Source organism: Xyrauchen texanus, chromosome 35 (assembly GCF_025860055.1).
Source record: "Xyrauchen texanus isolate HMW12.3.18 chromosome 35, RBS_HiC_50CHRs, whole genome shotgun sequence".
NCBI classification, from domain to species: Eukaryota; Metazoa; Chordata; class Actinopteri; order Cypriniformes; family Catostomidae; genus Xyrauchen; species Xyrauchen texanus.
In genome coordinates this window covers 23,683,251-23,710,648 of record NC_068310.1, presented here as the reverse complement: position 1 = coordinate 23,710,648, position 27,398 = coordinate 23,683,251, and the positions used below count along the sequence as shown (strand labels likewise).

At 35.5% G+C, this 27,398-nt stretch overlaps 1 protein-coding gene across 2 annotated transcripts; it reads right to left on the bottom strand.

Moving 5' to 3' along the window:
* Positions 1-157: 157 nt before the first annotated feature.
* On the bottom strand, positions 158-27,398 carry LOC127629108 (hepatocyte nuclear factor 4-alpha-like). 2 transcript variants are annotated; one of them, XM_052106174.1, is made up of 10 exons: positions 27,238-27,398; positions 8,487-8,661; positions 8,230-8,324; positions 7,656-7,762; positions 6,590-6,745; positions 5,670-5,757; positions 4,539-4,691; positions 2,738-2,974; positions 2,084-2,206; positions 158-1,692 (listed from the first exon to the last, which is right to left on the bottom strand). In XM_052106174.1, exons 1-10 carry the CDS (start codon positions 27,284-27,286, stop codon positions 1,550-1,552), a joined length of 1,326 nt encoding a protein of 441 aa, XP_051962134.1. In that variant the 5' UTR covers positions 27,287-27,398; the 3' UTR covers positions 158-1,549. The 2 variants fall into 2 exon arrangements, with proteins under 2 accessions (XP_051962134.1, XP_051962133.1); XM_052106173.1 differs by lacking the exon at positions 27,238-27,398 and adding an exon at positions 10,343-10,497.

Genomic DNA, 27,398 nt, shown 5'->3' with positions numbered 1-27,398 from the left:
AATTAAGTGTACGGACAAGCCACGAAAAACAAAACAGCGTTTACGTTGGAATGATACCTTAATTCTGGTTTATGGAATTATAGGTGTGACTAAAATGGATTGACGCATCTGGTTACATCATCTCATGAAAGAGATTTATCAAGAGAAACTATCAGTGAATGAGCCCAGATCATGAATTGTTTTATTGTCTGTTATCAGTGTAGGGCAACACACACACACAGGGCTAAAAATCCTTGACCATGCTTTGCCACGTACTCTCACATTTATCATCTTGTTTTGAAGCTGGTTTACTGAGGCAATTATAAGCCTTAAAAGTTCCTCTGGACACATTTCTTGTTTTGCCATAATGAAGGACATGTGATTATGTCCACATATGAACTATATAAAAGTAGGCCAATGTGTCCCAATTGGCAAGGCATCCCAGTATTTAGACATTATTACTCTGTTTCATCATTAGCTATTTGTTCAGACCACCCATGGAAATCATAGTGGATCTTATTTTAACATTTATGCCCTACCTATTTAAATTGTTATATATGAATGTTCAAAAATGTAACTAAAGATATGGACGAAAATATACAGTAGCACACTTTTATGTAAAAATATAGCATTGGTATTTATAATCAGTTCACATTATAAGTTTGAAATTATCCTTCTGCCTGAAGGTGGTAATTGTATGTAGGTAAGAGTAAGACCAACATTTAAAACTAGTTATGAATAAAGTGTGACATTCTCTCCTAAAATACACTGAATGCATATGTATAACTCAATAGTCACAGTTAAGGGGTTGAAGAGGAGACCAAATTTCTTTTTCTTTTTTACTATGTTTTTTTTTTACCTCCCAATTACTGAATAACATAGAACAGACTAAACCCTTTTATGAAAAAAAAAAAAAAAAGAAAGAAATCGTTATATGTACAATTTAAGTATGGCACCTACAGAAAAATATGAAATGCACATACTGTTAACATACATACAATAATTACCAGCATTTTGGTAAATAGCAATATTTCCCAGGCACAACATTTTATGTATCCTATCGAGTTACTGCAAAAGTATTATAAGAGTCAGTCTTTTGTAGCAAGCTATTAAAAAACTGTAAAATAGAACAAACATCTGATCACATTCAGATAATAGGCCTGCTGTAACATATATGGAACTTTCATAACCTTTCTATGGGCATGTTTGATGTTTGAATGCTATTATGACTCCTTGGGTAGAATAAATATGAGGAGATGAGATGGAATGGACAATAAAAGCTTAATTATACCATGCTTTTATGCACACCTTGTCTCTCTTTTGGTCTACTGACAATTAGTTATTAACTTTCCTAGACCTGGATTTTGGTAAGTGTCATCACTCTCATTAAGAAAAAAAAGAGTCCCAAAAAGTACTTAAAAAATAGAACTTTTAACACTTAACAGTGTCTTTCCTAACATCTTTAACAGATATAAATATAATTTTACTGTCTCCAATGTCTATGAGACAACCTGTTGCCTACTAAAAGTACTATTGTACAAAAAACAAAAATCTTTAAATCCATGAGCTGTCAGATCGCCTCTTGTTTAGTAATGGTTGATTGAAGGATGGAGCTGGGCTGCTTGGACACTGTGGCTATAACTCCCAGAGCCATTTTGTAGTGATCAGAACCTGAGGCCGTGGGGGGAGATGGGATTGGAGTTTCCGGAGTGGCTGTTTTGAAAGAGAGCGAGAGGATACGTTAGATCAGAGGACACCACAGGGGTGGACATTTATGGAACCTTAAATAGACATAATTTGCATTGCATGATGACATTTGGAAGAAAGAAACCATTGGTTGATACAAAATAAACACGCTTATGAAATTTCTGAAGGCATTAGGGTACGAAAGATTTACAGTAGCCTTCTTTGACAAAGTAAGCCTGATTAATTTCTACAATTCTGGCAGGGATTACTCCAAAAAGCCTGTTTGCCACTAGCTACCTGCCTCTCACATCCACAAGAGTGAGTGTAGACTGAGGGAAAAACATCATGACCTGTATTATTCCAGCATAGGTCTTCCTTTGATATTAAAGAATCTGTTTAAGATTATACAGGTACTTACACATCTGGCCATTGTGAATTGGAGTGGCCATGTTGGTGGTAACAATGACATTGTTACTAAGGTGCTCCTGGACCAGATGTGGGTGTAGAGAGTGGTGGGAATGAGTGGCTTCATTTGCTGAACCTGACAGGAGGAGAAACTCATTATGATTCAGATTATTGAAATTCTCTACTCTCAAAGTCCTCATTGTTTGGTTCATATGAATACTGAGATTGAAAAAGCATGACTTAAAAAGTATTGTCTTTAGGCCTCCAGTAATATTAGTTAATTATGTGTAGTACAAAGTCTTGTTTTATGTAAGTAAACTGAGATGTTGGCAGCCAGTGTTTAAAACTAATGGATTTTTTACCAACTCTAAGCTTAATGATTAAGTGTCTATGAAGTCCATTACAAATTGACTGCAGAAGTGCACGTAGATATGCTGTCCTTTTTATTTGAACAGTGACTGAGGCTGTAAGTCCCTACCATTCTGCCTAATATTTCCTTTTGTGTTCTGCATAAGAAAGATAACCATACAGGTTTGGAATATCATGAGGGTAATTCAAATGACAGAATATTCAATTTTGGGTGAGCTATCCTTTTAAAACAACAGTTCCTTTCAAAGTTCCTTTCATTGAACAGAAATTGTAATTAACTGGTCATTATTGTAATTACCTCCTAAAAGCATCTCTTGCAGCAGGTTGTCTATCTTTGCCATACCAAACAGTTTAACAAACTGGATTTGCTCGATCATTTGCCAGGTGATACTCTGTAGTGTTGGCAACAGAAGAAGCAGCTCGCCGAACCGTCCCCGCGAATCGTACTGGCGATCGGTAATGTAGTCTTCCAAACTAACTTGAACTTGGTATCGCATACGCTTGATCTTGCCTGGATCACTCAAACCTTTGGCATCTAAATAAGTAGAAGAATAATGAGAAGTAGTTTATTTTACAGTCCTGTGAAAAAATATGTGCCCCCATCCTGATTTCTTATGTTTTTGTGTATATCTCATGCTAAATTGTTTCATAAATTCAAACAAAATCTAACATAAAACAAAGACAATCTGAGTAAATGATAATGCTATTTATTGAAGCAATAAAGTTATCCAATACCAACTGGGCCTGTGTGAAAAAGTATTTTCCCCTGTTTAATTACTAAATCCACAAATCTATGAAACTGCATTCATAACGTGGTTGAACTAGACACACCCAGGCCTGATCAATCAAATCAAAACCTAAATAGAACTTTTTCAGCAGCATGAAGTTGGCTAAAAGGTCTCACCCAGAAGCACACTATGCCAAGGTTGAAAGAAATTCCAGAAATTATGAGGAAAAAGGTGATTGAAATACATCAGTCTGGGAAGGTTAAAGGCTCTGGTACTCCAAAGAACCACGGTGAGAGCCATTATCTCCAAATGGAGAAAACATGTTCACAGTAGTGAACTTGCCCAGAAGTCGCCTTCCTTAAAAAATTCTTCCAAGAGCACAGCAATGACTCATCTAGGAAGTTGTAAAAAAGCCAAGGAACTGCAGGCCTCTCTCGCATCAATAAAGGTCACTGTTAATGACTCCAATATCAGAAAGACACCATGGAAGAGTGGAGAAGCAAAAAACACTACTAACCCAGAAGAACATTAAGGAACATTAATCCTCAAACCTATTGGGAGAATATTCTGTGGACAGATGATTCAAAAGTGGAACTGTTTGGAAGACGGGTCCCGTTACATCGAGCATAAATCAAACATAGAATTCCACAAAAAGAATATCACACCTACGGTCAAGCATGGTGGTGGTGGTGGTAGTGTGATGGTGTGGGGATGCTTTGCTGCTTCAGGGCCAGGGTGACTTGCAATAATTGATAAACATGAATTCTGCTCTCTATTAGAAAATCCTAAGAGAACGTCCAGTCATCAATATGTGAGTTGAAGCTCAAGCGCAACTGGAATATGCAGCAAGACAATGATCCAAAGCATAGGAGTAAGTCCATCTCTGAATGGCTCAAAAGAAGCAAAATTATTGTTTTGGACCTAGTCAAAGTCCTGACCTAAACCTGATTGAGATGCTGTGGCAGGACCTTAAACGGGCAGTTAATGCTCAAATACCCTCCAGTGTGGCTGAACTAAAGCATTTATGCAAAGAAGAGTGGGCCAAAATTCCACCACAGCATTTTGAAAGACTGATCTCCAGTTATCGGAAGCATTTGGTTGCAGTTGTTGATGCTAAAGGTGGCACAACCAGCTATAAAGTTTAAGGGGGCAGTTCATTTTTCACATGGGTGATATAGGTGTTGGATAACTTTTCTGCTTAAATAAAAAATATATATATTTGAAAAGTGTATTTTGTGTTTACTCAGGTTGCCTTTGTTTTTATGTTAAATCTTAGAAGATCTAAAAGTATCATTATATTAGATCTGTCTGAATCCTCGAAAGTTAAATTTGACATTCTATTTTGTTTCAGTTTTAGGAAGATTTATCTACCTGGATCGAAGAATACAATGGCCTTCAAGCAGGCATATTCATTGTCATCAATCTGAAGATCCTGGAAGGGAAGAACTAACTCATCCAGGATCCTTACAGCCACACGGCTCACCTCTAACTCGGGGCAGTTTCGAAGAATAATATGATCATTACCTATGAAAAACATGAAGACATTTAGAGCTAAAACATTAGTAATATAGAGTTAGTAACTGACATGAGAAATAGCAATAGAGCTGTCCAGTAATGACGTCCAATTGTTGGCCAAGCCAGAAGACTATTTTGTCATTCGCCATTGAATAAAAAAAAAAAGGTTTTTACTGTAGAATAGCAGTTTTGATTTATAAGTAAAGTTTGTGTTTGATATTACCAGAGACTATTTATTTATTAGAGATGGTCCACTTCTATTAAAATGAATGTGAGAAATTAGAACACCCAACCAAGGAGCTCTAGCATACAATGGTCAACGAAGTCCCGCCTTACAGATAAAAGAGCCAATCACCTTTTAGATACAGACATTGCCTGTAAATCAACCTGAGAACGCACATGTGCATTAGCTATACAAGCCGGGTAAATTGCACTTTTTAGAGTAATCTGAGGTAAAGGACCACAATTTATGATACCATTGTTGTCTGATTTTACTGCTGATTTGAAATATGACATTTAAACGAAGCTTGGCAAGCAGATTTTGAGATTTTGGTGTTCCCCCATTCAGGTAGATAGGAGCTGCACTGTCATGACTGGAAATATGCTTCCGGAAGCATTCCAAAGTTGGCCAACAGTGGACTGACTTGCTAGAAAGACTTTGATATTACTTGAAGAGAGATGCACATTTTGTTCTACAACATAAATGACACAATGCCTCGAACCTGAATTTTGAAGTGATTTTGTGCTTTGAAAACCTTAAGTAAAGTAGCTACTTAATAACCACAATTGTGTCCGATTCATCAAGCACATAAACTCACAGCAATTTGTTAGCCAGTTTACATTTTTAAAGCACACAAGGATTTCAAAATTCAAGAAATTCCTGAGAAAATCTTATGGGTTTTTAGAACTACAAACTGAACATCTCTATTCTGATGTTCACAAGACTGTCACATCTCTATTCTCAATGTTTCTGTCCTTGTTGCTTACCTAATAGTAAAATGTCTTTATACAGCATGGAACGTTTAGCAGCTCCTAGCAGGAGATGCTCTCCTGCATGAGCACGCAGTAAAGCCACCTGAGAAGAAAGAACATGTATTTGTTTGGTTAGAAAGTCTTTTTTATGACCTGTTTTAATGAAATGTCCTGTAGAAACCATAATTGCTGATTTTCACTTCCAAATTCCAAATTGCACCATTATAAAAAGACCATACATGGAGGCAAAATTAGGCAGGTATTCATGTATGTGTAGTGTGTGTGTGTGTGTGTGTGTGTGTGTGTGTGTGTGTGTGTGTGTGTGTGTGTGTGTGTGTGTGTGTGTGTGTGTGTGTGTGTGTGTGAAGATGCAGTTCGCAGTGCTCTCACACACAGATAAACACTCTATCAGTTAGCATGCCTCAGTGGTCAGGATGTTAATCATTCTGAATGTCTCAAGAAGAGATGTGACTTTCAAACCAGCTCATCATATTCTAACCTGAGCCATCAAAATACATTAACCACCCAAACTAAGGATCTCTGAACCTTTTTTCCAAATTATTCACAAATTTGAATCTATTTACTGAACTATTTCCATGACATCTATATTTTGGAACTGCTTTCATAGATAATTAAAGGATTAGTTCACCCAAAAAAAATAATCATCATCTCTCTCATTCATATTGTTCCAAACCTCCATGGAACACAAAAGGAGATGTTAGGCAGAAGGTTAGCCTCAGTTAGCATTTAGTTTTATTGCATATTTTTTCTAGACAATGAAAGGTTGAATGAGGCCAACATTCTGACTAACAACTCCATTTGTGTTCCACAGAAGAACGGTATAAGGTATTGGAACAGCACAAGGGTAAATAATATTTGAAAATAATTTGCATTTTTGGCAGAACTATTCTTTTAAGAGGCTGTTCTCATCCTACCTGATCATCCAGGGGGAGGTCGCAGAAAGCAGGGATGTATTTGGCCCATTCCACCAGCACCAACAGCTGTTGTTTCATAGACTCACAGACATCGGTTATAGTGGCTACCTTTTTCGTTCTGATGTCACCATTCATGATAGGTCCTGGTGATGAGATCTACTCAATAGCATAGTGAAAATATGTTATTTGTTACATATCATTCATCTTTTGACAGTATTTGTATAATCAATTAAAAGATGAAGTGTGTAATTTTGTTATGTTAAAATACTTTCTCCAATCCCATCTTAAAATTTAGAAATAATTCTAAGAAATCAATTTGTTGGTCCTCTGAAAAGTGTAAACAAATGGCTCTATGGTGCAAATGGTTCAAAACATTACTTTGCTTTGGTTTGGATTGCGAGGTGATAATCTGACATGGTACAAGGTGCGAGGCGATCGTCTGTGTTCCGTGACTGCTATTGGGTCGTTGTATAACGTGCGAGGAAGGGCAGCCGGTGGAGTTTCTGATGCCCCCCTAGGATAAGGTGGTGGTGCCCCCAGAGTTGATGCCCTACACAGACTGCGTAATATGCGTATAGGAAGCAGCAGTACTGCTCACAAGAGAGTGAAATGGGGCAAATTGTTCATTTGTTTACTGGTTTTTATCAAGTTTTTGTACAACAGATATGATCTTCTTACAAAAGGGGCAATTAAATACAGGTCTGTATTGAATATTAAGTCCTAAATATTTGGACTGCATAATTAACCAGTCAGACTGCTGATTCCAGACCAAAACTACTTTCAAGCTGTAAATAGTGCTGAAAGGACTGTTTGCTAAGTAGAAACATAATACAAAAGTGATTATGACTACATTTCGAGCCCAATACAGCAATATTGGCTTAACCAATGGAATGACATTGGGGTGGGACCATCTATTTTCCAACAAATGGCTGATGGGGTGGGTGTTCAGGACAGATGTATGAAAAAAATAATAATTTTATATAAATATTTCCATTGGGTGTCGCTTGAGGCACAGAAATTACACACTTAACATTTAAAGTGTGCTTATACTTCATAAGAGACATACCTGTCTAGAAAGGACATCAGCTTGAATTAGTGCATTTATGGAGGGCAAGCTGCTGTCTTCATAACTGGATCTTCTAGTGCTAATCCGGTCTCTTTCATTCTGCACAGCTGAGGACAGAAAGTTAAAATAATTAAAAATACAAATGGAATGTTTTTTTCTGCAAGTTGCACATAAAAACAACTCTGGAAAGACCAATGAAACTCAATCATTTGTTATCAGTAGCAATGAATGCCACCCCGTTCCGACAACCAATTGAGATAGCGAAGATGAGGGACATTAGCTGACTTTGTGAGAGGGGGGAGGCCTCAAGGTTGCACTTTTTATCAGTGTGCAGTTATGATGGCTCTAAACTGTTTGTTCAGCATAAATCAGACATAGACCTCGCCGCATTGTGGAGTGATCATTAACAACATGTCTCTCTCTCTCGGTCTCCCCGCTGTTGCAACATCTTCTATTTGCACCACCAATGGCTTTCCTCATCCCCTAACCTTCCAAACTAGATGGAGGGGATAATATCGGTCTTCATTTCTTTTAAAGCATAAGGTGAATGTGATTTAATAGCTGAAGCAAGTACCTTCCTTCTTCATTCCTGCTCGAAAACACTTCTTTAGTCTACAGTATCGACATTGATTTCTCTTGTCTTTGTCCACTATGCACTGTCTGTTGAATCTGCAGAAGAAGCAGAAAGAAAGCAAATGTTTGTTGAGACATTTTGCACATCAGATGGTTGATGAAATTGTTATTCTATGCCAATTAGAGTTTAGTATATTTAGTTTTTAAAATTCAACTATGCAGTGGTGTTATTTGAGGTTGTTTTTTGTAGTTTCTAACCTGCAGGAGTACATGTGGTTTTTTCGTACGCTGCGTCTGAAGAAGCCTTTGCAGCCGTCACAGCTGGAGGCTCCATAGTGCTTGCCTGTGGCCCGGTCTCCACAGATGGCACATATGGTTCCTGCCCCTAAGTGGTTGGCAGCATTCATGTTGGCACTCTCAGCTGGTGAGGAGTCTGAAATTACAAGGATCTTGAATTTAGAGAGCTAAATGGGGTTGAACGCTCACAAGAGAGATAAATGTGGTGGATGGTTCCCTTTGTTTACAGGTTTTTATCAAGTTATTCTGCGAATAATGTTGGAAAGAAGAGTGTCTTACAAAAGGGATTTTACAATACAGGACTAGTATATATAATATCCTGAATTTTTTTTTTTCAGAAGTGATATTGAATATTGCAGCCTAAATATAGGGATTGCAGATTGAACCAGTGAGACTCCTTAATCCAGAGTGGAATTAAATGGGGAAAAGGTCATGGAGTGCAAAAATAATTTGCAAAAAAGACATGTTTACTTCTAAATCAATTAGCTGTAAACCATGTGGTGTGCTGGAAGGGACTGTTTACTAAGTAATCCAGCAGTGATAATGATTATATTCTGTTCAAAAGTTGAAACAAGATCATGTTAGATTACATAAACTCTTATTAGTGTTAATGATGACCTACTAAACACATGAAACAAAAATGACTGTGAATTTAATTGTATTACAAATAAGTAAACATTATATACAAGATTTAGTACATTTGGTTATTATCATTTGATTGAATTACATTATATGTCAAACAAATGTTTCATAAGTATTCTTAATTTAAAGGATGTAAGAGTTGTGAAACGCTTGTTTTTATGTTAGAGAGGCAATCAGAGGTAATTACATTAAAACCAAAGTAATGACTTTGGCTGATCAAAGGCAAAACAGGGTAAATGGCTCATCAGAAGGAGTGATTATGTGATGATAGTCTAAATGGAAAATTATTTGTGACAAGACTAGAGTCTTCTCATTAACTTTGTGCAAACATGTGTGATTAAAATAAAATGATTTGCCTCACAGTGATATTTCATACCAACAGAAAAAATTTAATTAGTATTAATACACTAAAACACATTCCACACTGAATGTTAACGTAACTAGCATTTATATTGAGCTCAGTCAAAATAATTATTCTTATGTATGCTTTGATTAACAAATGTCAAACCAACTTGAATATCAGCAAAATCCTTCCAATATCAAAACGTATAAAAATGTATAAATTGGAATTATCTTAAAAAGAGGACATTGTTTATTATTTTACTGCTTCAATAAAACTTAAAATAACTGGACCATATATATTAGATTACTTCAGGTTGACACTGGTTGGATATCAATTTGTTGCACAAAACCTAGACATGGGAGACTGGCTGCGAAACATTTACACGACGCCTTCCTTTCTCAGCAATCAGTCATGCTAGGTGTCAAACTTCTTCTTGAAATACTATCCAAACAAGTCATTTTATCCAAAGCCAACTGTATTAGAACAAGCAAGAGGAGACAGATCAGCTGACAATTTCTTTCTTCTTCTTCTTGTAGAGTACCATGTCTGCAAGAAACAAGTGCATACTGTGCTTCTTATCTGCTACTTAAAAATGCATTTTCTATTGACCTTTACAATCAGCATTGAATGTTCTGTGCAAGAGGTTACAAACTTCCCAATCCTGCCAAGCAATGCAAAGATACATCTGAAGAATGGCACTTCCACTAGCTATAAACTTTCAGCCTTGTTAAACATCAGCTACCAACACTTGACCATAGTTTTAGTAGCCTATATAAGTCAGTAAAGGTCTCAAAGTTCACTGTGGGGTCTAATATCCAAATGGATGACTCACCTGTGCTCATTGCAAGCACTTGCATGTTCTCAAACTCCAATGTGGTGTAGGCTGGGTCCAAGGCCTCGCTATAGTCTGCCATCTCCATGTCTACTAGTGGTTTGGACAAGCGCATTCTCAGCTACCTGATGATGGGGGGAAAGACTTGTCCTCTCTACAGTGTTTGGACACCCCCTCATAGGCCAAGCCCCTCCCCTCTGAGGGGTAGACACCTTTGAGTGACAGGGGCCATGTCCTCAAGGGCAAAGATGAAGCTTGCTGTGATTGACAGTCCGGGCGTCCTCCCAGGGCACGGCCCCGGACTGGAGTGGGGTGGCCCTTGTGTTAATGATTAAAGCTTCTTTAGTGCTAAATCAGAGTTGTTGTTTTTTCAGAGAGACAGACAAACAAGGGGTTTTGCTGTCTTATTTTCTGTCTCATTGCCCTAAATTCATCACTAGACAAAATATGTAGGATATTGAGTCTACCTTATATGCTGAGCTTCATACTTTAGGTCCACAATAATGGTTCAAGAGAAGTACTAAAGGGATTGTTCACCCAAAAATGAAAAATATGTAATTTAATCACCCTCATATTGTTCCAAATCCATATGACTTACTTTCTTCTGGTGGAAGAAAAGTGGAGACATTTTGAAAAACTCAATGAAAGGATAACATCACCCTTTGTGCAGCTGTGGCTCAGTTGCTAGAGCGGGTTGGCCACTAATCGCAGGGTTGGTGGTTCAATTCCCGGCCCACACAACTCCACATGCTGAAGTGTCCTTGGGAAAGACACTAAACCCTAAGTTGCTCCCAATGGCAATGGCATGGCAGCTCTGCTGTCATTGGTGTATGAATGTGTGTGTGAATGGGTGAATGAGTCACAGTGTAAAGCGCTTTGAATACCGTTAAGGTTAAAAAGGTGCTATATAAATGCAGACTATTTACACTGTAAAAAATATTCAGGTGAACTTAAACTGTTTCATGTGTGGTAACATCTAAATGAACTAGTTTCATTTCATTAGAAAATTCTATTTAATTCAACTAAATTTTCCTGGCAAATTAGGTTGCATCAACAAAAGTAATTCTATTGGTTAGATCAAGTAAAAATTTAACCTTGAGATGATAAATGCAGGTTACCACTTTTGTCAGTGTTTTGTCTCCACACTATTGGATTTCTTGGCTAAACCCTTAACGAGATTCGGTTCTGGTTCCGAAAATCTTGAGGTGATCAACTCAGGTCATAATGCTACATTATGTGCAACCTGCTGAATTAGTAGAACATCCAATGTTATCCAATTCTCAGTGGAGAGGATAAAACTATTGGTTACTCAAACAGGAAAATGTTACAGTTACGCAAATACCAACTTCAAGTACATAAGTGTAAGAGCCAAGGCAAACAGAGGCAAATATGTATATTTGAAGAGTAGAAAGCAACAGAACAACCTAAGGGTCAATGTTCCTCCGTTCAGACTGCCCTGAAGCCTCAAAAACCAGGCTACAGGACCTCATGTCCACCTGCCAAAATGTACAGAAGAGATGACTAACATGTTATCAGAGTAAACAACCTAAATATCACTGTGTGGGCTGTCCATTACAAAGTATATGCTGTAAACCATGCAATGTAAGCTTGTTTGAATTGAAGTTTCTGTTTAAACATTTGTTTGTTTAATGTTTAAATTCAATTACTTTCTTGGGTGAAATATAAAGAGGATGAGGGATTATCTATTTATGTCGAGCTTGCTAAAACATTGATGGATGGATGGATGGATGGATGGATGGATGGATGGATGGATGGATGGATGGATGTGCCAGTATACTGTACGGTGGTTGATTTGATCATAGGATGCATTTGCAAGTTCTAGCATGAGGATGTTTAGATGGTAAATCTTAAACACTAATGAAGTGATTTTGAGGACTGCATCTGTACATTATGTAGACTCAAACATCTTGGTATTTCTTGTGAATCAGGAACACTTACTAGTCTTCCTTATTCTGTTAAAGATTTGTTCTCACTTCAACGGCAATTAACCGGGATAATGACAATCAGTGTGCAGGAATGACTCACAATGAACAAATCTTATCTGAGTCACCATTAAATTCCTTATTGCAGTGCACTCTATGTTTTTCTGAAGTAAGGAATGACCTCTATAAAGTGTAATCTGTAAAGTTATGGCCCTCACTCACATGCACCTCAACAATCAGTGCAGGCAGTCGCAGATAACTGCATTAGATAGATATTACCTCACATGGGCAAAGCTTGGTGAACAAACCTTTTTAAAAGATTTAAATCTGCAAGTATGCTGATGTGAAATTAGAAGTTTGGTTTGGCTAACTTGTATTCATGTGTCACTCATCTACTCATGTACAAAAGATGTATAGATAAATTATCAACTATATTATTAAAGGAATATTCCAAGTTCAGTACAATTGAAGCTCAATAGACAGTATTTGTATCATATACCACAAAAATGTATTGGGACTTGTCCCTCGTTTTCTTTTAAAAAAGAAAAATCTGGGTTACAGTGAGGCACTTACAATGGAAGTGAATGGGGCAAATCCGTAAAATTCAAATAATCACTGATCCAAAAGTATAGCCATAAGATGTAAACAATATGTTAACATGATTTTACTGTAATAAACTCACTCACTATCCATGTGTAATGTTATAGCCAATTTAACAACATCATTGCATGGCGATGTAAAGCCATACATGCTGTAGTCCTACTAATTTACAGTTGTAAATGTTCGCCATAAAAACAATGATTTAAACAACTTTACAGCTCAAATAGTACACAAGTTTTAACAGAATAATTAATGTATGTGCACTTATACAATTGTAATCTTCACATTTCTGCCTTTAAACCTTCCAAACATTGGCCCCATTCGCTTCCATTGCAAGTGCCTCACTTTAACCTCATTTTCCCCTTTTTCTTTAAAAAAATGAACAATGAGTCCAAATAATTTTTTGTTGTAATCAACATTTTGCCACAAGTGCTGTCATATGAGCTTTACTTGTATTGAGCCCAGAATATTACTTGAATTATTATAGTATTAGTTACAACAGTATTAGTATAGTAATTGTATAACTATTGTTATTAAGTGTTATATGTTAAAGTTTCATGTAAAACACTTTTGCTAAATACAGTATGTGGGTAGTCTTGGGGTGTGACATGCTCCATCTGTAACCAATTATTATACATGCAGCTTTTCTTATCTCATATTAGTTGAGAGACTACATGGAATATTTGTCCTGTTAAAAATTCAATTGTCACACTGCAGAACCATTTAAATTAAACTAGTGTCATGCCCAAGTCCATGATTGCAATGAATTATCAGTCCTCATTTTCCTCATATACAAAACATTGTCGTCACATTTTAATCACAACGTATGTTACTGATTTATCCAGGTTTTTAATCAAAGTTGTATAAAACCTCTTGTTTGTTTTTTAAATGGTTTAACACTCCAAAAGCATTTACCAACCATTAAAAGAAACTCAAAGCAACTGGATCACTATTTGAAACCCAAATATCTTTAATCTCATAGTAAACATGTTCTGATCGCTTTCCACATGGTAATCTATAGCACACAGTAGTTCAACCCCATGAGACAGAGCAGTGCTATATTAGTTGATGGCCCGAGACAGATATTTACATGCACACTACAGCACAGTCTAACAAGTGTACTTTGAGTCTAATCATAGAAGACAATATGACATAGCACATGTCCTGCCCTGATCATCTCCTCTCACAGCGATGTCATGTCCTGCACTATAATCAGTCACCCGTACCGTCTGGGGCTAAAAGTCAGAGGGTTGCTCACAACTAATGTAACTCTGCCTATTTTCCCCTTTGAAACTTCAAACTCCAGTTTGTGAACAAAGTCCTGTCTATCTCCACAATAAGGATCTCCGACCACTGACCAAACTCCATTTGTACTTTCTCTCCAATCACTCTTTTTCATTTAACCTGTATGACCAAATGCGACTAATAAGAACCACAACAAAAGTGGTTGCAATTCGCATCTTGTGGAATTGATGGCCTACATGGAATAGCATAATCTTGGAGTACCTGATATGATTTACTTGGGAATATAGTGTTTTGCTTTTATGTGTTTTTTTTTTTAAGCTTTATTCCATAGGAATGGGAGAAGACAGAGGTAATATTCTTGCTACATCACATTTGAGGTCAGTGAAAAGCCACTGTAAATTGACTGGGGTAGATGGCACAGATATGCGAGTATGGCGACATAGTGAACACACAACAGACTGTCAACATAATGGTAGGTTACGTGCAAACCACACAGCTCATGCCCCCCTTGTCTTTGGGTGCAAAATATTAAGCCTTTATTTTGCTTTATGGAAATGAGCTTTTGACTATATTCTGTATCATTTGCTTTTCATTATATTTTTAAAGTGGCACAGTTTTAGTGTAAAGCTTTTGAAATGCATCATTCCAAACTGATCAGCCCCTCCCTTCTGTCTAAACCTTTGCTTTTACGTTTCATCAGGTTGTGGTTCTTCTTTAAAGTCCTGTTAAGTTAAATCTGATGCCATGTATGTCCATGTTGTATATATATATATATATATATATATATATATATATATATATATATATATATATCTATATGTATTATTCTCTTTGCACTGGAAGCTTATGTCACCATGACAAATTCCAAGTGTTTGTTAAGCATACTTGGTAAAAAAGCTCATTCTGATTCTGAACCTGATTCTGATTCTGAAATATTCCATGCATTTATATCAGAATATGTGTAATGACAGATGTTTTAGATGTCTTTAGTTGATGGTTCATGCATAACTTAAATTGTATATTTCACAATTTCCTGGTGATCTTAAGACACCGATTTCAGTCAGCAGATTTTGTGTAGGCATGATAAAACTCATTCTCACAATTAAGCTTCCAGCAGGAACAGATGGAAGAATGCAAACCATTTGTTAATCAAACTTTCATCAGTGTCAAGGAATGGAGGACTCTGACAAACAATATGTGTACAAGCGTAGTTAAGTTTCAAGTATATAGACAAGGAAATGAAGTTACAAGAAAATTTGCAATTCATGCCAATATGCAGTCCTTAGATGTTGGCAGTGACTGATACCCAGCCACATTCTTAAACCAAAACATTCTAACAGGCCATGTAAAAAGTTTTACAACTTTTTACAACTGGAATTCAATTGCTCTTTCTTGTAAATTGGAACTATAAAGTTGATAGACGCTGAAAATATGTTAACCTTTAAAATATGCTTAATGTGGTAACATCTAAATGAACTTGTATTCAAGTTAAAAATATGATTTAACATGTCTGGATCAACCTGACTACATTAGGTATGTTACACCAATAAAACCAATTTTAAGGGTTAGATGAGGTAGAAATAGCTCCTTATAGTAACTATTGCAGGTTGCCACTTTTTACAATGTTGATACATTTGGTATATTTAAATATTGTTGGCTTTCTGATTTCCAATGCATTTAACTAAATGAGTAGCTAAAATATCAAGAAATGTCTTTTAGCAGCGTTTTAAGTTTAAAAGAGATACCAAATAACTCAAAGCAATACCACTTTCTTAAGGGCCACCTGAGAGCCAGCTTCCTCCGTAAAGATTAACAGAGACAGTTATCTATGATGTTCCCATAGTCCTCACCCATCAGGGTATTTGTAGTCTTGGTAATCATAAACCCCCTGGCTAATAGGCCTAATATTGCCCAGCCTCCCAGAAGTATTCGTGTTTAAAAAGGCCAGATTTGGATCAGCCAACTTTTGCTATTACTTTCTGCTTATCTCTGTCATGCTTTTCATCAGAAACACAATAAAGCCACTGATATGATTTTTCCTGATGCTTGCAGTTGTGATATTTAGCTTGTTTGTCAAGTGATCGCAGGTTTCAATTTAGGAAATAAATAAGATTTGACAACATATGCGACTGAAATGATCAAGCTTACAAAAGCTCTCAGCACATCACTCAAGTAAATAATTGCATCAATAAACATTTAGAGCAATGCTCTTTTTGTAAATCAATCACATCTTCTGATAAAGCTCTTTCAATGATTAACTGTTTTTTTGCTGAGAATCAGTGTGCCTGTTGACTCAATCATATTTGCAGGCTCAGTGATGCTGCGTGGACAGTTATCACTCACTTGTTATCACAAATCAATCACCTTTTCATCACAGTGTACAACTCATAGAACATTTTAACCAAACAAGTTTAACCTTCCCCCAGTTTATCGAAGATAATGTCATGCATGGCTTATAAATAGGTTTATATTCAGTTAATTGTTATTGCCGTTTAGACTGCTTTTTATTTTTTGTGCTCTATGAAGTCATTTTCCTACAATTTGAAAATCACAATAGTACAAAGAAATTCTATAATTGTGGAATGAATGTGACACTTTATCCAGTGTGATTATTGTTTGACCATTTTAAATACATTAAGGACACTCTGTACAGGACGAACTGCACTCTTTTGTCCATGTTGTTCATTAGTCTTAGTATGATGCTAATTTTGGATCTTGGTTTGCCAGCTCAAAGCACTACGTATAAACTGTATTGGGCAATTGCATAAAAGGTTTTAGACATTTAATTTCTACAGTACATTCAGAACAGTTATAATGGGCATTTAAAAAGATTTAAGCCCCATTACAAAATGAATAACACTTTACAATAAATGTCTATTCATTAACATTATATAATGCATTAGGTATCATGAACTAACAATTGTTTTTTTTATATTTATTTATCTAAATGTTAATTCATGTTAATTTATCAAAATGCTACTGTTCATTGTTTGTTGTTGTTAGTTTCACGTTGCATTAGTTAACATATAGTACTTTTAATGTGAAAAAGAAATTATTAGTTTACCTATTAATTTTGACCTACAAATGTTTGAATTATCCTTGCATTTGAAACAAAATATCAAACCAAATGGCATCGACAAACAAATGATGCTCTCAAAATTAACTTCACTTTTCTGCCATTTTAAAAATAATTTTTAATCAACTGGTTAAAAGTTGTTTAGGTCATTTTAGTGGATATTTGAAATTTCCCTCAAGCTATAGTTCATAACATGGACATGTTCCACTAAATCTGACAACGAAAAAGTGTCCATTAATAATGTATGCCATCATTTGCATGAGCTTAGTGGAGTATTTATGGCTACATATTTGTCACAGAATAGCATAGTTGTCACGATCCCCTGTTGCACCGCTAGATCCATTAGGGTCGGTCGTTCTGTTACGAAGACTGACGAGGGCAGACGAGGAGTGGGGATCTAAATGCAGTTTTTTGGAAATAACTAGACAAACAAGACTGGAACAAACAAAACTTCCACGATGGGAAACAAAAGATATAAACAAGGGAAAATATTTACAACAGGCTCAGGCTGGAACGCAGACCAGAATACACAAGACATTAACATTTGCATTGGAACATTCACATTCAACGACCGACAAAGACTGACCAAACAACCAGGGTTTAAATACCCAAGGATAATGATGATTAAATTAACCACAGGTGAGAACAATGAAGTGCATAGGCAGTGATGAGGGCAGGGAATTATGGGAAGTGTAGTTTATAACAGGTGACAAGTGAAACACGGGGCAGACAACAACAGGGGATCATGACAATAGTATTTTCTTAAACATTTATATTATAGTTGCACATTAATTTTTTGTCTTACATTTGAATGGCATCTTTATTGTTTAATAATTAAAACTGCTCAAAGTTTTATTGTTTCTTCTCCTTATATATATATATATATATATATATATATATATATATATTAATCTTGGTTTGATATATATAGCATTGACATTTCTAAAGGATATTTTAAGTGTGGCTTGAATGTCCAAATACATTTAGGAACCACTGTTAAGATAGTTTATTTATAGTGATGTATATATGGCCTCAATTGTGTTTACTTCTGAATTAAAATTATAATGAATAAAATAAGATATTTTAGAAACAAATGTGAGATTACTAAGATTTTAGTGGGCAGTCGCCATCAATAGATTTGATGAATCTGCTCCTATTACGTTTAAGCAGCTCCTCCATGTGGACAAAACCGTCTTTTGCATCTGTAGAATTCCTCCCACAGACACTGAGGAGAGACTATGGGCTTTATGGTTTTGGATCACATGTAAATATCAAATAGTTGCTTCTGGTGTGCAGTGATTTTGTTCAGTACTGTGTATTTTTTTCATTACAGTCATTCTAAACAAAGTAATAAACCAAAACTGGGATATTTTCACACAATGAGCATGAAAATCTGAAACTAAACGTGAGTCCGAATAATTCTTTTGGACCACTTTAAGCTTTTAAATAGTAAAATATTCCTGTATGTTTTCAATGTAAAATGTAATTAGTTGACCTTACTTTGATTTTTTTTTTAAGGGAGTTGTTTTGCTTGCCTTTTCTAAGTAATCACGTACAGTTTTTGGCTCAATTAAAGTGAACGTAATTATTTAAGTACAGTTAACTAGTTAAAGGTAAACTTTACTCATCTGTTATTAAAGAATAATTGTATTTATTTAATCATTTAAATTTAGTAATAGCACAAGTTATTTAGTATAAAGAAAATTATGACTAGACTCTAGGTTAGCTATAGAGCACATTGGATTCTCCTCAGTACTTCTAAATGCACATAAATATGCACTATTTACATTTGGGTAAAGAAGAATTTAACAGGCAGCAAGTTCACTAGAGGTAACATTAATCACCCTACAGTACTTGTGACGTCACACCAATCATGACTATTAACCAGCTATTAACAACAAAACAACATAGTCAAAAAAGCTTAAACTGTATTAATTCTTCATAATAATTATTATGTAATTTTTTTAAGCTCTAAATTTTTGTAAGTTTTCCGTCATTTTGTACTTGATCATTCTGAGTTAGTAGTATTTGAGTTATACATATATCTGAGTTATGATTCCAAAACTTAGCAATTCAAGTGAAGTTAAATTAGGACCAATTGATTGTTTTTATTAATGACAAATTTAGGGTTTACAGAGTAACGTAACTTGATTAAAACTAGCAAGAATAGTAATGTCAACTATTTATTTATTTTGGAGATATTAGTATTTACAGTGTTCGCTTCATAGCATTTATTTATTTAATAAGTTATATTTAATAAGCATTAAATATTCCCCCCAAATGAATGCAGTGAAACATCTTTTCAACAAACTGTAAGGTAATGGAACAGCTTTATGTGAACGCCACATTTGCAACTCTCTCTGTTTAGCAGGTAAACAAACTGCATTGTCTCCATTTATAATCTACCTTACAGACTATTTTCATGGCCAGCCATACAAAAAGAGGTGGTAAATCTATGCAGCCCTCACACTTCTGTACCTGGTGTGATGTTGAAGTGCCCATTCCCATGTTCTTCATACATCCTGCACTTTGTGTTCCTGACTGCTGGCAGGCCCCTACTCCTCAACCTCCTCCACACAACCGCCTGCCCATTCGGTCCTCTGTGTGTATCCGTGAATGTGGGAGCCACTGTTCTCACTGCAGCACACACGCTGACCGGCAACTCACCTAATCCCTTAATGCCTGTCACAATGAGATTTGATTGGGGGCTTGAGCACACGGCCTAATAGTGTCAAGTGTACAGAGCGCATAATTCATATCTCACACTTCCAGTTTCTGAGGCCTTTAGACTCTACCACAAATGTATACAAAACAAAATCTCTGTTCAAAAATCTTGTGAGTTACCTACCTAGACAGCATTTTTAGGCATCATAGGCAAGCTACTAATCCAAAGACTGTTATGTATGTTGCAAAATTACGGGGTCCAAAAGTCCACACAAAATCTGTGATTACTAATGTAATTCAAACCTGGAGATAAACTCGGTTTTAGAATTTGTTTAAAATAAAGAATGGTGCCGTAGAAACAGTTAGGAACAGATCTGTTTCTCACCCACACTTCTCATATCACTTCTGAAGATATGGATTTAACTACTGGAGTCATATGGATTACTTTTATTCTGCATTTATGTGCTTTTTGGAGCGTCAGAAATTTGGCATCCATTCACTTGTATTGTATGGGCCTACAGAGCTGAAATATTCTTCTAAAAATCTTAATTTGATTTCTTCAGAACAAAGAAAGTCATTCACATCTGGGATGGCATGAAGGTGAGTAAATGATGAGAGAATTAAAATTTTTGAGTGAACTATTTCTTTAAGTAGCACATGCGGGGCCACATTGTACTCTTTTTAGATACAATGTTCCACAATTATTTAGTTCTCGTTTCTTTTAAGCCCAGAAATAGTTGTGATCTCATTCTAATGCAAGATGCACAATTTTCTTAAGTTTGTGAATGGTGGAATGTTGTGTAATCAGTGGTGCTCTTGCTATCGCGATCGATGTAATGAACACCCCTGTTCTAGATGTAGAACAAAGGCTAAATATAAAAAAGTACTCAAAAGTTTTATCGAGGACATCTCTCTTTTTCAGATAAATATCAAGATTGTTCACCCAGCCCTTTTAATAACATTGCATTAATCTCTCACAGCAGCCCAATAATCTCAGTGATAGATACGTTATATACACACAGAATCTAGTAAGCAGAAATATGAAATTTACCTCGATAAGTTTCTTAAAATCAGAGGCAGGATTAATGCTGATATATGTCTTGAGCAAGTTAAACTCACATGACTGTCAAGCAATTGGCCTTTTTCACTGCGAAAAGCCCTTTCATGTGCAGCTGGTTATGTTCAGCTGTAAACTGTGCTTGAGGCATTCTCCACATCAATAACATTTGGCACCAAATCTGCAGCTGCCATTCATGTTTTTTACATGTGATTTGATTTGACAGGAGTCACGAGACTCTCCCTAGCCAATCAAGTTGATAGATAAGAATAAAATCAGGACAGGGAAGAAGCGAACACTATCAGTGGGAAAATAGCGCAGTAAAAGTACAGTTACAGCACTTAAAATGAACTCAAGTAAAAGTATAACATTTTAAACTACTTAAAAATTACAATTCCTGGGAAAAACTACTTAATTACAGTAACATGAGTATTTGTAATTCCTTAATTTACACCCCTGACCATACACAATCATGTAAAACCACCTGTTTATTCCACTGTTATTTTGTAAATATCCTGTGTAAAAATAATAATAATAAAAAAAATAGGGTAGCATTTTAAAAATGCAAAATTGCACATGTGGTAACAGATTTTTGGATGCCAAAATATCTTGTACGCACTGTATATTGACTGTCAACTCTAATCCCAAGAGTTGAAAACTTGAGCAGGAATAGCTTGAAAAAGTAGAAAACGTTCTGGAAATCTGGATGAAATTGGTTAATTCCAGGCTTGAACACCTCCAGAGAATTTGCTGCATACTGAATAGAGATCAGTTCTTATGTGAGCCAGAGAAAGAGTTTTAGCTTTTAGCAACATTCCACCCACTGTATGTGGTTTTAGCTTGTTGACTCTGGTTGCTGCTTGTTTTGGCCTTGAAAAGCATCTGAGCCAACAACTGGAGCTACTTGACCTACACAACAAACTCATTCAGAATTTGGTGCATTCAGAGGGCAAAAGGTGTTCAAGAGTGCTTGTGTCTACTTAAGGGGGTGATCCCTAACATTTGCAGGGAGTCCTCATATGCAAGATGCTTCCAAGATTTTTTTCAGCTGTAAAATTTTCTTGATGATCATTCTCAATGCAAGAGAAACCCTTTGTATTTGACCATTATAAGAACGTTGTGATTGTGAATAACTCAGTTATGGGAGAGTCACAAAAGTACCACATTAAAGCCTAAGCTCCTTAAATATCCTAATTGTATAAATAGTGAAAAAAACTAGCTGTTGTGGTTGAATAGAAAATGATAAGATTCTAGACAGCTTCTTCCCCCAAGCAGTCAGACTGTTGAACAATTGATCTCTCACGATCAATAATTAGCACTGCACTTTATTCATCTATAATCTCACACTGGACTGTCAACATATTCTCCTCAATACAACTACTTATATATATATTACATATCCTCTTTACTTATTGTATATTGTGTGCATTGTCTACTGTACATTGTATATAATTATTGTGTTGTGTAAGTATGTGTACATTTGATATGTAAATTGTGTTGTGTAAGTATGTTGTTTACTGTAATTGGTATATGTCTCGTCACTGTCATGACTGCTATGTTGCTCGGAACTGCACACAAGAATTTCACCTACTGTTGCACTTGTGTACATGGTAGTGTGACAATAAAGTGATTTGATTTGATTTGATATACGTTAACATTGGGTAGCGCATTAAATATCATAAAATAACAATATTTTCGAAGCATTTATTAAAGGAATTGTTCACCCAAAAATTTAAATTCTCTCATCATTTACTCACCCTCATGACATCCCAGACGTGTATGACTTTCTTTCTTCTGCAGAACACAAATTATGATTTTTAGAAGAATATCTCAGCTCTGTACATTCATATAATGGCAAACGTTTGACACTCTTAAAAGCACGTAAAGGCATCATAAAAGTAATCTATAAGACTCCAGTATTTTAATCCAGATCTTCAGAAGAGATATAATAGGTGTGGGTGAGAAACAGATCAATATTTAACCCTTCTTGGTCTAAGGGGTCTTAAGTCCGCCTGGCACTATTTTGATATTTTGGCTTCTGGAATGGTCAATTTTCATAGCAGAGTGAAGAGAGTCATATTTCTGGATTCTATAGATTCTCATCTACAATGTGGATGCATTGTAAATACACTTCTTGAGACATTTGTACATGTTCTGATGTGATATATCACCAAAAAATACAAAAACGGAAATTCAATTTTGTTGTTTTTATTATATAAAAAATATTAAACATAAATGAATAATGAATTTTACAACAAATATTTATTCCTCAAAGGCTTTAGAACAACTTCAAAAGAAATTGGGTGAAAAAATATAAAGAAACAAAACAACTATTTACATTTCTGTGACTATAGTCACCATACCTTTTTTTTTTGGTTGAAAAACAGGAGAAAATATAAAAGGAACAAAACTGTTCATTTGAATGGAATATTCTGTATAAATGGAGTAATATCCAAAAACACCACTAGATGAAACTGTTTACTGCATTTGAATGATTGATGTGCTTTTCATCAGTTATTAGGTGCCACAGGCTCTGGCTGTAGGAATTTCACACCCCTCCCCCCTTTTACTCCAATGACATCTGACAACATCATTCTTTGTTTTTGGTCTGTGATTGGTTCACACACACACACACAGGTCTGTGATTGGTTCACACACACACACAGCTCTGTGATTGGTTTACACACACCAACAGCATTTTATATCAATAGATAAAATAAAGTACAATGTCTTTGTTTTGCGGTAAAATCTATAATAATAATGCTATAGATTTGCACTAAAATACGGAAGGCTTATCATTCGCGGAAGTCAACACAGTCTATGCAGTCGAATGGCAGCTTTTTCATAAAAAAAAGTAAGTTAATACCTTGATCCATTCCGAAGTTATTAATAGATATGTCAGGGGTGCGCACTTTGACGATCTAGTGCGTCAGTCGACTTTGTCTTATTTTGCTTGAAATTCTTCTTCCTGCCCAGTAGGGGGTGGTATGCATGAAGCATGTGAATCACCAAAAACACAAGAAGAAGAATGTGAAAGTGATCTGTTTCTCACCCACACCTACCATATCGCTTCTGAAGACATAGATTGAACCACTGGAGTCATATGGATTACTTTTAAGCTAATTTAGCCGATTTTGGGAGTTCACCCATTAATCTGCATTGTATGGACCTACAGAGCTGAAATATTCTTTTAAAAATCTTAATTTGTGTTCTGCAGTTGAAAGAAAGTCATACACATCTGAGATGCATGAGTGTGAGTAAATGATGAGAGAATTTTCATTTTGGGTTGAAAAATCACTTTATCATGTCATAATGCATTATCTAATGTTAACATATGCCACAAGCAGGGTTGGGAGGGTTACTTTTGAAATGTATTCCACAACAAATTACAGAATACATGCTGTAAAATGTAATTTGTAACGTATTCCATTAGATTACTAAAGATCACTAACGTATTCTAAATACTTTGGATTACTTCTTCAGCACTGGTAGATTTTTTCACTTTTTTTGTCTATAAAAACTCTGCCAGTACAGTAAGACAAAATACACATGTTAAAAATACATTCTCTGAAAAACATAAATATCTTATGCAGTGTTGTTTCTAAAACAAGATAAATCAAACTGATCTTGATTTAAGGATTTCTAGAATTCTTATATTTTTTATTTGAAATACGTAATCCCCTTACATGTATTCTGTTACTCCCCAACCCTGACAATAAGGTTCTATTTGTAAACATTATTAAATGCATTATTTTTCATGAAATAACAATGAACAGTGAATTTTTTACAGTATATTATAATATTTGTTAATGTTTACTCATAAAAATAATACATGAACTAATGTTACCATATACTTCTTATAATAAACAAATGTCGAAATTAACTAATGAATGAATGAATTAAGATTACAAAAAGCTGTAAAAGATTTGTTCATTGTTCGATCATGTTTAATGTAGTTAACTAATGTTGACGCTTTTGCACTACATCAATGTTTTGCACTGCAATGACAATTAATCTGCACTCTTACTTATCTATGGTCATTGTTTAATATTGGGATCCAACCTGTAATCCTGACCCAGAGCTTTCTTTTTACGAATACCTCTCTACATCTGCATTCCCTATATTTACTTCTATGTCTGTGCTGTTTGCCTGTTTGTTAAATTGTCCTGCACTGTCTTTGTTTCTGTGGCCTGAGCCTTGTCCCAAGAATTTCAGTGCCCAGTGTACCCTGTGCAAGCTGTGCAAATGATCAATAAAAAAACTTGACTAATGTTAAACAATTCAACCTTATTGTAAAGTGTTACCACAGTTTATTAGTATGTGTAGAAATGAGCATAAACTACTATTGTTCATTGATAGTTCATGTTAACTATTGTGTTACATAAAGTTAATGTATATAACCTTACTGGGAAATATTACCAACTGTACCAACTGTGAAAAAAAAATTATTCTGTTTCTACCGTATTTCACACTTGGATTTACCCCAACAGCTATAACAGCTTTCTTTGTCAACACAAATACAGTGCAGCAGCTGTGACGTGATCTAGAAAGCGGCTTAAACACAGTTGCCAAGAAAATGCAACTATAATATAAATGTTTCAGAAAACACTAGAGCCACACTGAGACAAACATGTACCCATAATTACTATGCACTTGCAAATAATGGCATATATTAATGCCATAATGTCTCAACAAAGAGTATAAAAAGATCATTTGAGATGCTGAATTATGACTTATGATGAATTATGAATTTTAACTTCTTTAATGGCTCATTGTTAGAAATGATATTTCAAATGAGCAAGCCGACAGTTGCTGGATACAAGGAACTGACTGAAGCAGGGGCCTAAGAGCCAGTTCTGCAGTGTTCAGGTTTTTATGACATACTAAACAGAGGGATGCCAAGGTTAGCTTACTCAGTTGTTTTGCATACAATATTGCTTAATGTAAATAATTGTGTATTCATTGCTACAACAAATGAGGAAATGTCAACTAAATATTCTTAATAATCACAGATGGCCAACTGAATATCTTTGTTCAAATTATTTCCTTTTTGCAAATTAAAATATAAAAAAGGCAACAGAAGCTTAAAGAAATGTTATGGGTTCAATACAAGTTTGGCTCAATCAACAGCATTTGTGGCATAATATTGATTACCACAAACATTTGTTTTTGAGTTGCATCTCCTTTTCTTTACAAAAAGCATAAATCTGGATTACAGTGAGGCATTTACAATGGAAGTGAATGGGTACCAATTTTTGAACGTTAAAAATACAAAGATTTTCAAAAGGATGACCATAAGATGATTTCATGATTTGCATGATTTCAGTGTGATAAAATCACTCACTAACCTTTTCTGTGTACATTTATAGCCAATTTTACAACTTCATGAGTTTTAACCGAAGAATTAATGCTTTTAAGTGCTTTTATAAAATTATAAGCTTCAGATCCTCCACAAATTGTCCCAATTCACTTTCATTGTAAGAGCCTCACTGTAACCTTGATTTTTGCTTTTATTTTTTTTAAAGAAGAGGAACAAGTCACAATTAATTTTTGTGATAATCAACATTATACCACAAATGCTGTCGCTTGAGCGTAACTCGTGATTAACCCGAAATATTCCTTTAAAACTTGATTTAACTTTCAATTACATAAGTAAATTAGTGAAGATGTGTAAATTCTTCCACAATATTTACAGATGAAAGGTCTTGGCATAAAGAGTGGCATATAGTATTTTCATACATTCACAAACTGATAAAAATATCTATCCTAGTCACTTTGTATAAAAATGTCTACCAAATGCATAAATGTAAATACAAATGCATGTCCATGCTATAAATTACTGAGTTACAAACAAAAGACTTTGTCATGACACATGCAAAAATTCTTGCAGTACTTTCAGCAGCATTAAACGGCTGTATCCTTAAGACAGCATCATGTATGGTTTGGTGTGAAGAGTAAAGCTTTAGAGATCATCTATAATGCTTGTTTTGTTCCAGTTCAGCACTTTTTCCAGAGTACACGGAGTCATTAAATCCTTGCGAGAAAAGAGGAACTACAACCACTCTGTCCACATGATTCATATCCCTCCTGCAAATAGGCCCTTTTTAGTAGTCATCATGGAGTTGCCACACCTCCCAAATTACAGTTGTGCTCTTAAAGCTCTCATGAATGGCGATGATAGTTACCATATTGGTTGAAATGTCAGAGAACAAAATGTCTATTCAACACCAACATCAGCAAGACACCCACAGCGTTACACCATTTTTTCTGAAAGCTGTTGTCTAAAGAGTGGAAGAGATGGAGTACTTACCATTTGGTAGATCCATATGGGTGCTAACCTGAGTGTTCACATTGACCATGTCGGTTCCTCTTCTCCCCACAACTGTATTTAAGTGTGTTTTCTCTATAATATCTGAAAGTTAAGGAATGATTATGGATAAGTTTTGCACAGCCCTCTGTGTTTCTGGGGAA